The sequence below is a fragment of the Schistocerca cancellata genome, chromosome 6 (genome assembly GCF_023864275.1).
Source record: "Schistocerca cancellata isolate TAMUIC-IGC-003103 chromosome 6, iqSchCanc2.1, whole genome shotgun sequence".
Taxonomy (NCBI): domain Eukaryota; kingdom Metazoa; phylum Arthropoda; class Insecta; order Orthoptera; family Acrididae; genus Schistocerca; species Schistocerca cancellata.
Genome location: NC_064631.1, coordinates 608,045,293 through 608,060,645, shown reverse-complemented (window position 1 = coordinate 608,060,645; position 15,353 = coordinate 608,045,293). Strand labels below are relative to the sequence as shown.

The window sequence follows — 15,353 nt, the reverse complement described above, 5'->3', positions numbered from 1 at the left end:
TGATTTCTGTCATCTAGATATGACTCAAGCCACTTCCCTACTTTATCTTTTAAGCCATAATGCTCAGCCTGTCTTAGTAGAATCTTGTGATCTACACAGTCAAATGCTTTTGACAGATCACAAAAGATTCCAACTGGCGACATTTTCTTGTTTATTGATTCAAGAAGTTGGTTGACAAATGAGAAAATGCTTGTTCAGTTGAAACATCCTTTTGGAATCCAAACTGATTTTTATTAAGGATGTTATATTTATTAAGGTGAGCCATGATTCTATTGTACATAAGTTTCTCCAGGATTTTTGAAAGACTTGTTAACAATGAAATTGGGCGGTAGCTAGAAACCTCTGCTTTATCACCCTTTTTGAAGAGTGGTTTAACAACTGCAAATTTTAGTCTGTTAGGGACAGTACTTTGATTTAGAGATTCATTGAATATTTGACACAGAACTTTAAGAATATATTTGTGGCAATGTCTCAGTACTTCGATAGATATATTGACCACACCAGTGGAATTTTTTTTTTTCATTTGGCATATCCCCTTCTCAATCTCATCTCCCGTGATGTTTAGGGTACATACATCACATCGCATACCAAAGCAAAAACTTCGAAGATCTTGAAAAAACATTGAATGCAGACCTTGAAGTGCTGAACACCTACTACCTTAAGTGGCATTTGCATCCCAACCTGAATAAAATGACCAGTACCATAATGCACCTTAATAACAGAGCTTCAAGCAGGAAACTACAGTTTTCCCTGAATGACCGGTGTATCAGACATGAAGATAAGCCCAAATATCTGGGAGTAAAATTAGACCGCACACTAACGTTTAGCTCCCATCTGGAAGACACAAAACAGAAATTAAAATCTCAAAATGCCATTATGTCTAAACTGGCCGGAACATCATGGGGGTGCGGAGCTAATACACTAAGGACGTCAGCATTAGCCCTTGTGTACAGCGTGGCTGAATATTGTTCACCAGTCTGGGCGAAAAGTGCGCATGTAAATAAAGTAGACGCCCAATTGAAAGAGATGATGAGAATTATCTCAGGCACACTTAGGTCTACCCCATGTGACTGGCTCCCAGTCCTTGCCAACATAGGACCCCCTGATATAAGGCGCTCCATGGCGACCTCAAGAATATATAGGAAGATTGTACACAATCCAGAATTCCCTATACACCAAGACTTATCACCCATCAACAGGCTAAAATCTAGGTCCCCCTTTTGGAAGATTGGCAGGGAATTACAGGACTTCGAACCAAAGCTAGCCTGGGGAGAATCATGGTGCAAAGGGACACACAAGAACCAAAAGCTTATAGATGACCCCAGCAAGAAGATAAATGGTTTTTAACTCCCTCGGAAGCTCTGGGTTGCCTTAAATCAGCTTAGAACAAGCGTGGGAAGATGCAAACATCTAATGAATAAGTGGGGACTTGCGGAGAGTCCCGTGTGTGAATGTGGTGAAATCCAGACAATGGACCACCTACTGGTGTGTGAAGTGGTAGGTTATAGTGGTGAACTGAAGGACATACATTACCTGCCTGACCTAGCCATAGATTGGCTCAAAACTATAAGTAGCATTGTGTAGTGTTGTAATTTCCTGGTGGATTGTAATGACACTGTAATATTTGCCTTGTATATGCCGAACGAATAAATAAAATACATGCATCAAGCTAATTTTTCTTTGCACTGCTTTTTGTAGAAGGTTCATGGCTTCATCCATAGACCCTTTACACCCAATTTGATCCGCTGCTGTCAGAAAATGATTGTTGAAGATACTGCCAACTATTTCCCCTTCATCTACCATGCTTCCATTGTGACACACTTGGATACTGTCTGTATCCTCTGAAACTTTTCCTGTCTCCCTTTTTACCACCTTCCAGATTGTTTTTATTTTATTATTTGATCTGTCAGTTTCAGATTTGATAAACATACTCTTGGATTTCTTAATAACATTCTTTAGGATGTTACAGTACAATCTGTAGTGTTCCCTATCATGAGGTTTATCAGAATTTCTGAGTGAAAAATAAAGCATTCTCTTTTTTCTACATGAAGTTTTTATTCCCTTAGTGAGCCACTGCCTCCTACAATCATTCTGGTTTGTGCTTCTTGAAATTTTCTTAGGAAATACAGCTTCAAAAAGGGTGACAAATTCATTTAGGAAAAGGTTGAATTTATCATTTACATTTTTAGCCTGATATTGTGTCTCCCAATCTAACTGCTCCAAATGCCTACTAAAGGTTTACAGATTCTCACTGTTGATTAACCTGTATGGTCTACTGATAGAACTGCTCTTGTTAGCCTGATAGAACTGCTCTTACATCGTGTATTTCCAACAGCTCCCCATCATGGTCAGAGAGACCATTTAAGATTTTTGTTACAAATATATTTTCGATTCTATTATTATCTACAAAAATATTGTCAATCAGACTTGTACAGTTCTTTGTTACGCTAGTGGGAAAGTCAACAACTGCCCTCATATTGAAATAATTCATTTCATTCTCAAACTCTGTTCTATCATTGTTACAGGTAAGAAGATGTACATTAAAATCACCAAGCATAATTATTTCTTTGGTTTTTGAATACAAGTAAGTTAAAAGTGATTCTAGTTGCTTGAGGAATACACTGACCTTTCCTGAGGGAGCTCTGTAGACAGCAATAACATAAATAGGCAGTGTATTGACAAGGACTTCAATGCAACAAGCCTCAAAATGCTGGTGAACACAATATTTTTTTTACATCTATAGATTTGTACACTATATTATTTCTAACATACATTATCACTCCTCCTTTGTCCATTTCACTTCTAATATAAAAAGTTGCTAAGGTGTACTTGTCTAGTTGCAGCATTTCAATCCTTTCCTTCATATGATGCTGAAGTTAAGCCACTGTTTAAGAAGGGAGATAAAGAAATAGCATCAAATTTCTGTCCAATTTCACTGTTGCCAGCATTCTCAAAAATTTTCAAAAAAGTAATGTACAGTCGTCTTTATAACCATCTTATCTCGAATAACATACTGTCAAAGTCACAGTTTGGATTTCTAAAAGGTTCTGATATTGAGAAGGCTATCTACACTTACAGTGAAAATGTACTTAATTCATTAGACAAAAAATTGCAGGCAACTGGTATATTTTGTGATCTGTCAAAGGCATTTGACTGTGTAAATCACAATATCCTTTTAAGTAAACTAGAATATTATAGTGTAACAGGAAATGCTGCAAAATGGTTCAAATCTTATATCTCTGGCAGGAAACAAAGGGTGTTATTAGGAAAGAGACATGTATCAAGCTATCAGGCATCATCCAACTGGGAGTTAATTACATGTGGGGTCCCACAAGGTTCCATTTTGGGGCCCTTACTTTTCCTTGTGTATATCAATGACCTTTCATCAGTAACATTACCAGATGCCAAGTTTGTTTTGTTTGCCGATGATACAAACATTGCAATACATAGCAAATCAAGTGTAGTCTTAGAAAGATCAGCCAATAAAATATTTGTGGACATTAATCACTGGTTCCTAGCCAATTCTTTGTCACTAAACTTTGAAAAAACACACTACATGCAGTTCAGAACTTGTAAGGGGTGTCCCAAGAGTATATGTCTAACATATGATGACAAGAAGATAGAAGAAGTGGACAGTGTTAAATTCTTGGGATTACAGCTTGATAATAAATTCAACTGGGAGGAGCACACCACAGAACTGCTGAAGCGTCTTAACAAATCTCTGTTTGCAATGCGAATTTTATCAGACATAGGGGATATAAAAATGAAAAAGCTGGCATACTATGCTTACTTTCATTCCATAATGTCATATGGGATTATTTTTTGGGGTAATTCATCAAGCCAAGCTAAAGTTTTCCGGGCTCAAAAACTTGCAGTAAGAATTATATGTGGTGTGAACTCAAGAACATCCTGCAGAAGCCTGTTTAGGGAACTAGGGATACTAACTACAGCTTCCCAATATATTTATTCCTTAATGAAATTTGTCATTAAAAATATATCACTTTTTCAAACCAACAGCTCAATTCATGGAATCAATACTAGAAATAATAATAATCTTCACAAGGATTTAAAGTCACTTAGTCTTGTACAAAAAGGTGTGCATTATTCAGGAACACACATTTTCAATAACTTGCCAGCAGCCATAAAAAGCTTAACAACCAATGAAATTCAGTTTAAGAGAAGCCTAAAGGATTTATTGGTGGCCAACTCCTTCTACTCCATTGATGAATTTCTTAGTAAAACCAACTGATTTGTATATAAGTACAACATAACTTCTGCACAATTTCAGTGCAGTAATGTGTTCACTGAAAATTTGTGTGTCTGTGTGTGTGTGTGTGTGGTTGTGTGTAAGTATAATCTAACTTCTGCACCATTTCAGTGCAGTAATGTGTTCATTGTAAATAAGTATTTCAGTAGTTGTATTACATGTTTATTACCTTATAAATAAATAAAAAACTTTTTTATTTTAAATTCAGTGCATTAGTGTTTGTAAAATGACTCTTAGTGTTCATTAAAAAATGACGATCATTCCACTTGGGACCTGTGGAATGGTACATTAGCTTATTTGTTTTAGTTGTAAATATTTGTCATGTATTGTTGTTTTTCTGACATGTTCCACATCCTGGAGGACCTCCTCACTACGGATCAATCGGAATGAAAGTAAATCTAATATAATCTAATCTAAAAAACATAAAATATGGGCATTGTTTATTGCTGTTTACATTTGATAGATATAAAAAACGTGACAAAATCAGTGTACATTTTTATGCACAAAAATACGTTATTTTTAAAACTATGTAAATACATTTTAATCTCTTCTTGGACAACATTTCTCTATGTTACATTGATATGCAGCACTCAATGAACTAGTTTCAGATGTACATACATACCCACATATCCAGAGATCACAGGCCCTGCAGACCACATGCTGTTTCCACAAACTGCCTCCATTCCTTTCCTTTTTGTGCTCAGTTCCTCCAGGAGCCTTCCACCCCAAGGAATCCCACATCCTTCACTGGGTTGTCCATCCAGGACTGCCTTGGTCATCCTATGGGGCACCTGGTGTTTAGTTTCTTATCAACTGCTTTCTTTACCTCTCTTTCTTCTGGTTTCATTTACTCTTCTGCTTCTGTATGATTGTTGGTTGTTGAATCAAGAGGTACATTTTCTCGTTCATCCTCCTCATTCATTCTCCTTTATCAAAGATTGGTCCCTGTATATTCCTCATTATTCTTCTTTCAAATACAAATCGTTTTTCTTTTACTCATTGTGCCATGCTCCAGGTTTCTGAAATGTACATGACTGCAAAGCATATCACAGTGTTACATATTTTCATCTTAGAGTTTTTTGATTTTGAACTGAGCATTCTCCCTGAGGGAACACATGTCTTTCAATTTATTTTTTATTTATTTTTTTATTTTTTTAGCTGTACATTAGAGAAGTTAGAAAGCAATAATAGCCACAAAATATTTTGTTAAAAAGTTTTAAGAAGTGTGCTATAACAAAGTGAACAAAAACCTCTGAGCCAGTGACCAACAGTCTTTTGCTGAAATGAGTAACAATTATGGTTACATGCCCATACTGCTGAGATTTTAGTGTACTTTATTACTCCTTTTTTGTCTGTGTTCTTGTTTGTAAGTCAAGTATAACATGTGCAGGTGAAAGTTCAATTAGCTGAGAAAGCACAGGAGGCAGCTGAGGCGGCAATGGCAGCTTTGGCAGGAAAACAGCAACTTGTTGATGAACTTGAAAGTGAAGTGCGTGAAGCACAAGAAATTCTGCAAGAGGAAAATGCAGCTTTGCAAGCCTCTCAGCAAGAAGCACAGTCAGCTATGACTTCTGCTCAACAAGCTGAACAGGAAGTACGTATGATTGTTTCAGCATCATCTGCATTTTGTTTCATTATCAGTGTTATGCAATGAGAGAGCTGTGGAAGTGTCCTCTATTTCGGGGGCTGTGAGGTGTGTTAAACACCTGTTGAATTTGTTTGTCTAGTTATCTCCCACCAGTAGTGGTATAAAAGAGCACTCGATATACTCATTGGGATTCCTCCAAAGCCTATTATAAAATAACTATTTTTTTTAACATTTTTACTATCCCTGAAGTACTCTGTCCACACTTCCTACAGATGTTAGGCTACATCTTCCAGTTGCAGTACCACTGATAGGTTCTGTACTGTCACAGTCAATTTAAAACTGATTCACAAGTTGTGGCAGTTTAGTTGCTGTTTAAATACATGCATTCACTCTTGTTATCATTGCCCCCCCTTTCCTGTTACCATTTGTCCCCCCCCCCCCCCCCCCCCCACAAGCTAAGGTAGATTTATCATTTATGTTAGTTTCGCATTCCTTATTCATGTTGCAGCTCAAAGTGCTGAACTCCGCTATCCAGCTGGAAAAGAGTGCTGTGTCGAATGCTGAAACAACTGCCCAAGGAGCACAGCAGGAAGTGGTCGAGAAGACTCAGGTCCTGGATGCAGCTAAACGCCGAGTTGAAGCACTCACAAACGACTTGAATAGTGCCCGTGCAGACCTGGCTAATACCAAGCAAGCAGCAAATAAAGCAGCGCAGGCTGCCCAAGCTGCCCGTACCAATGCTGCCAGAAACCGACGTAGATTGAGAGGAAGCCAAACAGCTGACTCAATTAACGGCCCAGCAGTTTTACAGGTTCAAGGCACTCCACAACAAATAAGAAGACATCGAAGGCACTTTTATCCTGCAAGGGCCTCATCTGCAGCTTAAGTCATATTGTACACTATTTCTTTGTTACATTATGGAACTTCATGCATGGAGATTGTCTTTTCTCTGAAAAGTTGAAAACAATCAGAGATCTTTACCTTAATTTTATACTGTATATATTTGCTACACTTTTAATGGTACAGGAATGGTTCTCTTATCAAGAGGACATATCATATTTATCCTGTCTAGTACTTGGAAATGCATAAAGAACAACTGATATGACTCCAAACGGAAACAGCCAAGCAGTGAACTGGCAGTCTTGGTTTCAGTTGCATACCAAAGGTGGTGTGTATATAATGATTAGATAGAGATAAAAAAGACATGTTGTACATAAGAGATTAATACAACAGCCAGGTCAGTGGCACTGCACTATCCTGTTCACCTCCTATTCCTGCCTTCAGTAACACTTGCTTATTTACATATATTTACTGATTTAATTTGATATTGTATATATATATGATATGCAGTCCTTGTAAAGAATTTCTTAAGTTATTTTTTATAGCTACCAATGAAAGCTGTAAATAAATTGTATTTATACAGTTGTCCTCAGTGCAAAGGAATATACTTGAAGGTTAAACAATAGCAAATACTCTGCCATGTAGCATGCAGCACAACAATAAAATTGGAAGTAAATTTTGTCAATACACAGTGTACAAGATTTATAACTGAAAAGTTGTCTGGAAATGCATTGCTGCTGTTCTTGGAAGGATGCAGTGAATCCACTTTTGTTATGGCACTGTCTCATTAATGTTGTGTTTTTCGTATAAGTCATTATGCTGCCAACTCAAATTCAACAGAAAATGTTTGTAAAATGAGAGACTTAGCAGATATAGGACACTTTCAACAAAGACTGCTGTTTTGGTTTTTGTTTGCACCAACACATCAAAATAATAGACTCACAGAAAATTGTGTTTTATGTAGAGGAATAAGTAGAAACAGTCACATGCAAGAGAGACACTAAGAGGATTTTCTGATAAAATAGTTAAGTTAATATCATAATATTAACTACAAAATCTAATAACCGTATTGAAAACCAGTTTCAACACAAGTAGTCATCTTTCTCGTTTAACAGTTAGAAATGTATGGGGATTATGTTTGTTGCTTGCAAACATAAGGTGAATTAGTAGGTGTTCAGAAAAAGTTGGAAGCCATATTAGCCATCATTAACAGATTTCAGGCTGCTGCCCTAATCTGTTTCAGTGTTGAGGCGCACAATCGTACAAACCTACAACACATCTGGTTTAATTGAAATTGCCTAAAACTACAGTGTCGCTGTATCTTCTGATGTGCAACCTGTGACTTGTTTGTCTGCACTAGAGGGTGAATGGCATGTGGGTAGTGGGTTCAGATATCTCTGGCCGGAAGATTAATACGGAAACTGGATGCACAGCTTCCCTCTTATGTCTTAGAAACAGGTACAAGCAAGGTGCTGCCCATTGTTGATAACACGTCAGAGCCAGCATGGGATGCCTCATCTGTCAGTGGCTGATTTTCCTGCCATATCTGGACAAGCACAGAGGTGACAGGGCGCTCCAACATTACATGGGTAATAGACATCCCAATTCCTTCTCCAGGGAAATAACAGGCAGCTTGGGAAAGAAAGCCATTGTGCACTCATTAAGCTTTGTTAAGGGATCACATCCAAGATGTGCCGTAGGCTCTCCCAGTAGCTGCCGTGGGTGCATCCGGCTGGCAAATAGTAGCTTATGTTGGCATGAATGATGCCTGCCACTGTGGTGGAGTGGGTGGTTACATTTTCTTTGAAATCTATTTGGTTTTGTCCAATACTTATTGTCCACTGCAACAAGAGGCTATAAACTACTGAGGTAGGTAACCTCAAAACAGTCACAAATTGGTTATCTGTAGTTTACATTCTACTTCCCCACTTTTCAAGCTCTCCATAGCCAAAAAGAAATTTTTAATTGAAACTGTGAGGTAGTGGGATGTAGTAATTGAAATAATTTAACTACTTTTTCAAGAAAGTGTCCAGATATTCAAATTTATTTTGTAGCACATGTAAAAAACACCAAAATTTCAGCTAAATTGTTTCCTTTAACTGTCACCTAGCACAATTCAGAATCAAATCATTTTCACAGTTCTACAAATTCTGGCTCTGTCAAACATCAGCTTGACTAATCCAAGACAGTTTAGCTCATTCTGATGTTTACAGGAAAGTTCAATTTTATACGTTGTGAATCAAGTATAATCATAGTGTCTCTCACAATAACTTTAATTTCATCTACATCTACATGGAGACTCTGCAAATCACACTTAAGTGCCTGGCAGAGGGTTCACTGAATCACCTTCACAACAATTATCTATTATTCGAATTTTGCACATCACGCGAAAAAAAGGAACACGTGTATCTTTCCATGTGAACTCTAATTTCCCTTATTTTTATCATGATGATGGTTCTCCCTATATAAGTTGGTATCAACAAAATATTTTCACATTCTGAGGAGAAAGTTGGTGATTGAAATTTCGTGAGAAGATTCTGCTGCAACAAAAAAAAGCCTTTGTTTTAATTATGTCCAACCCAAATCCTGTATCATGCCAGTGACACTCTCTCCCCTAATTCTCGGTAATACAAAACATGCTGCTCTGCTTTGAACTTTCCCATTAATTCCACCTGGTAAGGAAACAACACTGTGCAGCTGTACTCCATAGGAGGGTAGAGATATGATTAGATTAGATCCAGTTTTCGTTCCATAGACCTAAAAATGAGATGATTCTTGTGGGTGTGAAATAATGTCAGAAAGTATAACATAAAAAACATAAAACATTTGAATATAATATTCACTGCCCTGATCATTTGTCAGGAGATTGTCAAAATAGGTGAATACATTACAGTAAACTGGAACTGCTAATATTTACAGACTTAATACACTGTCAGAATGAAACATAGTTATGCAGTTTTAATAAATTTATTATACACAAAATACCTAGTCTTGACTATTGTGACCAAGTGCTGTCAAAACTGAAATATAACAGACATTTTTACTTAAGCTATTCAACAGTCCCTGCTAAGATATTCATCTATAGAGTAGAAGGAGCTGTCTATCAAAAAGCCTTTCAAACTCTATTTAAACCATACTTTATCCAAAACCAAGTTTTTAATGGTTGCTGATAATTTATTGAAAATGTGTGTTCCTGAATACTGGATCCCATTTTGGACCAAACTAAGTGATTTAAGGTCTTTATGTAGGCTAGACTGTTCTCATTCCTAGTATTGATACCATGTATTGAGCTATTGGTTGGAAGTAGAGATATATTAATTGCAGAAAATTTCATTAATGAACAAATATATTAAGAAGCAGTGGTTAGAATACAAGGTTTCTTGAACAGGTTTCTACATGATGTTCTTGAATTTACACCACAAATAATTCTTATTACAGACTTTGGCATGTTAAAAACTTTTGCTTGATTTCATGAGTTACCTCAGAATGTGATCACATATGACATAATAGAATGAAAGTAAGCAGATTACGCAAGTTTTTTATATTTATATCTCCTACATCTGACATCACTCTCATTGCAAATGCAGACTGGTTTAGGGGCTTCAGCAATTCTGTGGTAAGGTCCTATGGGACCAAACTGCTGAGGTCATCGAGCCCTAGGCTTACACACTACTTAATCTAACTTAAACTAACTTATGCTAAGGACAACATACACACCCATGCCAGAGGGAGGACTCGAACCTCCGACGGGGGCAACCGTGTGAACCATGACAAGGGGCCTCAGACCGTGCGGCTGTCCTGCGCGGCTGCCCTTCCCAACTGGATTTATTATTGAGTTGTTATCTCATAAATTTGACACTGTCAACCCATTTGATCTGAGTGTCTTCATATGTTATCCAAATGCTGGGTCTTTTCAAAATTTAATGACAGTGAATTAGCTTTAAACCATTTATTTATGCCAGAGAAAATTTGATTAGCAACCATTTCTAAATCTGTAGTTGACTTGCAACTTACTGCAATGTTTGTATCATTGCAAACAAAACAAACTCAGCATCTGGCAATGTAACAGACAAGAGGTCGTTAATGCACATAAGAAAAAGCAATGGACCCAAGATGGAACCTTGAGGAATACGGCATGTAATTAATTTCCAGTCAGATGAAGACTGACTTCCTACTGCACAGGTGATTTGCAATGACACCCTTTGTTTCCTGTTAGTTGGATAAGACTCAAAGCATTTTGCAGCACTACTGGTGACACCATAATATTCTAATTTACTTACGAGAATGCTGTGATTCACACAGTCAAATGTCTTTGACAGGTCACAGAAAATGCCAATAGCCTGTAATTTGTTATTTGATTAATTAAGTACATTCTCACTGAACATGTAAATGGCTTTCTCTATATAAGAACCCTTAAGAAATCCAAACTATGACTTGGACAATATATTATTTCCCGTGAGGTGCTTAAGGAAATGCTTGAACACAACCTTTTCAAACATGTTTGAAAAAGCCAGCAAAAGTGAAATTGGCCAACAGTTCGATGGTATCTCTTTATCCCCCATCTTGTAAAGATGCTTAACTTCAGCATATTTTAGCCAGTCTGGAACTGTTCCACTGATAAGAGATTGATTACACAAATAACTTAAGACAGAACTCAATTCACATGAGCACTCTTTGATTAACTTCATTGATATGTTATCATACCCACTAGAATACTTAGGTTTAAGGATTTTATGATGGATGTTACTTCTTTGGGAGATATGAGTGTCATTTCCATTTTACTGAAATTATTTTTAAAGACTTGTCTCTGACTCCATTGCACTATTCACCAAACCTGATACTCCAAGCTGTCAGTAACAGAATCAAAGTACTTGTTCAAGAGATTTGCAACACTATATACACTTATCACCAATGTCTCATTTCTTCTTCTTGTTTCAAATGGGCCTACTTTGGACCATGCTTGTTCAACTGTTGGGCTTTGATCTTTGCCCAGTACTGTCACATCCTCTGTTGGTGTAGCTCTTTCCTTTCTTCTGTCCAGGGGGTACCTTTTCATTAGGAATTTTCCTGAAATCCTCAGACTTCTTTCAGGGTGTGTCTCACAGACTGTCTATTCCGGAGATCAGTTATTCCCAGTTCTTTAATGTCTTTCTTGTTTTCTGGCAGCCAAGTGGTGCGAACCTTCTTGTTTTGCCAGAAGGTGAACAGACGGTTGGTCAATCTGTTTGGAGGCAATCTTGCAACATGGCTATAGAAAGCTACCCTTCTTTTTCTTGCAAGTCAGAGAGCCTCTCGATATGTTCATAGACCTCCGAGTTATGCACCCTTCTGAATTCCCCAGCTTCTTCTACAGGGCCTAGGATCTTCCTGAGGATTGTCCTCTCTGACTTCCAATTTCTCCATCAGACCTCTCCAGTTCATAGAAAGACATTCCATGGCATACAGGACTTCTGGTCGTATGACTGAAGTGTAGTGCTTAAGTTTCAGGTTGCGTGACAGGCATTTCTTGTTGTAGGTGTTCATAGTCAGTCGATAGGCTAGTTCCAACTTGTTGACTCTCATGAATAATGATGTTTTTTCTGATAAGTTGGGTTCAATCCATTCACCAAGATACTTAAATTTCTCAGTCCTTTTGATCTTTCTCTGGTCTAGGAACATCTCTTTGTTAGCCTCTTTGATGCTGGTGAAGAACTCTGTTTTCTCCAGTGACACTAGAAGACCCATTTTGGCTGCCTGTTTTCTGAGGCAGTTTACCTGCATTGTTGCCATTTCAAGAGAATCAGCAACCAGTGAAGCCAGGCAATCTACAATCAGTCCTTCGTTCTTACAGTCCAGGTAGACACCACTCTGGACACCAAAATTGGTCAGTTCTTTGCGCAATTCTCTCAAAACCTTTGCGAGGACACAGTTGAAGAGAAGAGGGGTGAGTCCTTCCCCTTGCCTCACTCCAGTTTTTATCTCGAAGCTTTTTGAGATCTTACCTCTAAATTTGACCTCTGAATGGGTGTTTGTCAAGGTTTCTAGAATGAGTCTGCCGGTTTTGTCGTCTAGTCCTAATTCCTGGAGTATTTTGTTAAGCGTTTCTCTATCAACAGAGTTGTAGGCCTTCTTGAAACAATGTCTCATTTATTTTTAGAGCTATCTGTTCCTCTTCCTTTTTAGCCCACCTGCCTCTGTCTTCACTATATCCCATACAGTTTTTATTTTGTTGCCTGATGTAATTATCTTTTTCTCATAATAAAGCTGCTTTGATTTCTGGAGTACTTGCTTCAATATTTTGCAGTATCATTTGTAATGCATTACAATTCTAATATCAGAGCTGTTCCTAGACAGTAGATACAGTCTCTTTTTTGTCTCACATGATACCTTTATTCCTTGTGTAATCTAAGGTTTATTTTTTTAGTTCTGTTTGATTTGAGTTACCTTTAGGTGAAAACAATTTTCAAAAGAGGAAGAAACTTTATTAATGAATGTTTTGTGTTTTTCTGATTCACAAGCTGCTGTTGTTGTGGTCTTCAGTCCTGAGACTGGTTTGATGCAGCTGTCCATGCTACTTTATCCTGTGCAAGCTTCTCCATCTCCCAGTACCTACTGCAACCTACATCCTTCTGAATCTGCTTTGTGTATTCATCTCTTGGTCTCCCTCTACGATTTTTACCCTCCACGCTGCCCTCCAATGCTAAATTGGTGATCCCTTGATGCCTCAGACATGTCCTGCCAATCAATCCCTTCTTCTAGTCAAGTTGTGCCACAAACTTCTCTTCTCCCCAATCCGATTCAATACCTCCTCATTAGTTATGTGGTCTACCCATCTAATCTTCAGCATTCTTCTGTAGCACCACATTTCGAAAGCTTCTATTCTCTTCTTGTCCAAACTATTTATCATACATGTTTCACTTCCATACATGGCTACACTCCATACAAACACTTTCAGAAATGACTTCCTGGCACTTAAATCTATACTCGATGTTAACAAATTTCTCTTCTTTAGAAATACTTTCCTTGCCATTGCCAGTCTACATTTTATATCCTCTCTACTTCGACCATCATCAGTTATTTTGCTCCCCAAATAGCAAAACTCCTTTACTACTTTAAGTGTCTCATTTCCTAATCTAATTCCCTCAGCATCACCAAACTTAATTTGACTACATTCCATTATCCTCGTTTTGCTTTTGTTGATGTTCATCTTATATCCTCCTTTCAAGATGCTATCCATTCCATTCAACTGTTCTTCCAAGTCCTTTGCTGTCTCTGACAGAATTACAACGCCATTGGCGAACCTCAAGGTTTTTATTTCTTCTCCATGGATTTTAATACCTACTCCGAATTTTTCTTTTGTTTCCTTCACTGCTTGCTCAATATACAGATTGAATAGCATCAGGGAGAGGCTACAACCCTGTCTCACTCCCTTCCCAACCACTGCTTCCCTTTCATGCCCCTCAACTCTTATAACTGCCATTTGGTTTCTGTACAAATTGTTAATAGCCTTTCGTTCCCTGTATTTTACCCCTGCCACCATCAGAATCTGAAAGAGAGTATTCCAGTCAACATTGTCAAAATCTTTCTCTAAGTCTACAAATGCTAGGAATGTAGGTTTGCCTTTCCTTAATCTAGCTTCCAAGATAAGTCGTAGGGTCAGTATTGTCTCACGTGTTCCAATATTTCTATAAAATCCAAACTGATCTTTCCCGAGGTCGGCTTCTACTAGTTTTTCCATTCGTCTGTAAAGAATTCGCGTTAGTATTTTGCAGCCATGACTTATTAAACTGATAGTTCGGTAATTTTCACATCTGTCAACACCTGCTTTCTTTGGGATTGGAATGATTATATTCTTCTTGAAGTCTGAGGGTATTTCGCCTGTCTCATACATCTTGCTCACCAGATGGTAGAGTTTTGTCAGGACTGCCTCTCCCACGGCCGTCAGTAGTTCTAATGGAATGTTATCTACTCCCGGGGCCTTGTTTCGACTCAGGTCTTTCAGTGCTCTGTCAAACTCTTCACGCAGTATCATATCTCCCATTTCATCTTCATCCTCTTCCATTTCGATAATATTGTCCTCAAATACATCGCCCTTGTATAGACCCTCTATATACTCCTTCCACCTTTCTGCTTTCCCTTCTTTGCTTAGAACTGGGTTTCCATCTGAGCTCTTGATATTCATACAAGTGGTTCTCTTTTCTCCAAAGGTGTCTTTAATTTTCCTGTAGGCAGTATCTATCTTACCCCTCATGAGGTAAGCCTCTACATCCTTACATTTGTCCTCTAGCCATCCCTGCTTAGCCATTTTGCACTTCCTTTCGATCTCATTTTTGAGATGTTTGTATTCCTTTTTGCCTGCTTCATTTACGGCATTTTTATATTTTCTCCTTTCATCAATTAAATTCAATATTTCTTCTGTTACCCAAGGATTTCTACTAGCCCTCATGTTTTTACCTACTTGATCCTCTGCTGCCTTCACTACGTCATCCCTCAAAGCTACCCATTCTTCTTCTACTGTATTTCTTTCCCCCATTCCTGTCAATTGTTCCCTTATGCTCTCCCTGAAACTCTGTACAACCTCTGGTTTAGCCAGTTTATCCAGGTCCCATCTCCTTAAAATCCCACCTTTTTGCAGTTTCTTCAGTTTTAATCTACAGTTCATAACCAATAGATTGTGGT

At 37.9% G+C, this 15,353-nt stretch overlaps 1 protein-coding gene across 2 annotated transcripts in view; it reads left to right on the top strand.

Moving 5' to 3' along the window:
* LOC126088154 (uncharacterized protein CG45076-like) overlaps positions 1–7,310 on the top strand; it is a 165,181-nt gene extending 157,871 nt beyond the window's left edge. For both annotated transcript variants that reach the window (XM_049906275.1, XM_049906274.1), the window contains 2 exons: positions 5,658–5,861; positions 6,364–7,310. In XM_049906275.1, the coding sequence (XP_049762232.1) occupies positions 5,658–5,861; positions 6,364–6,741 (582 nt within the window). In that variant the 3' untranslated portion in view covers positions 6,742–7,310. The remainder of the gene's footprint in view (positions 1–5,657; positions 5,862–6,363) is intronic.
* Positions 7,311–15,353: the final 8,043 nt, after the last annotated feature.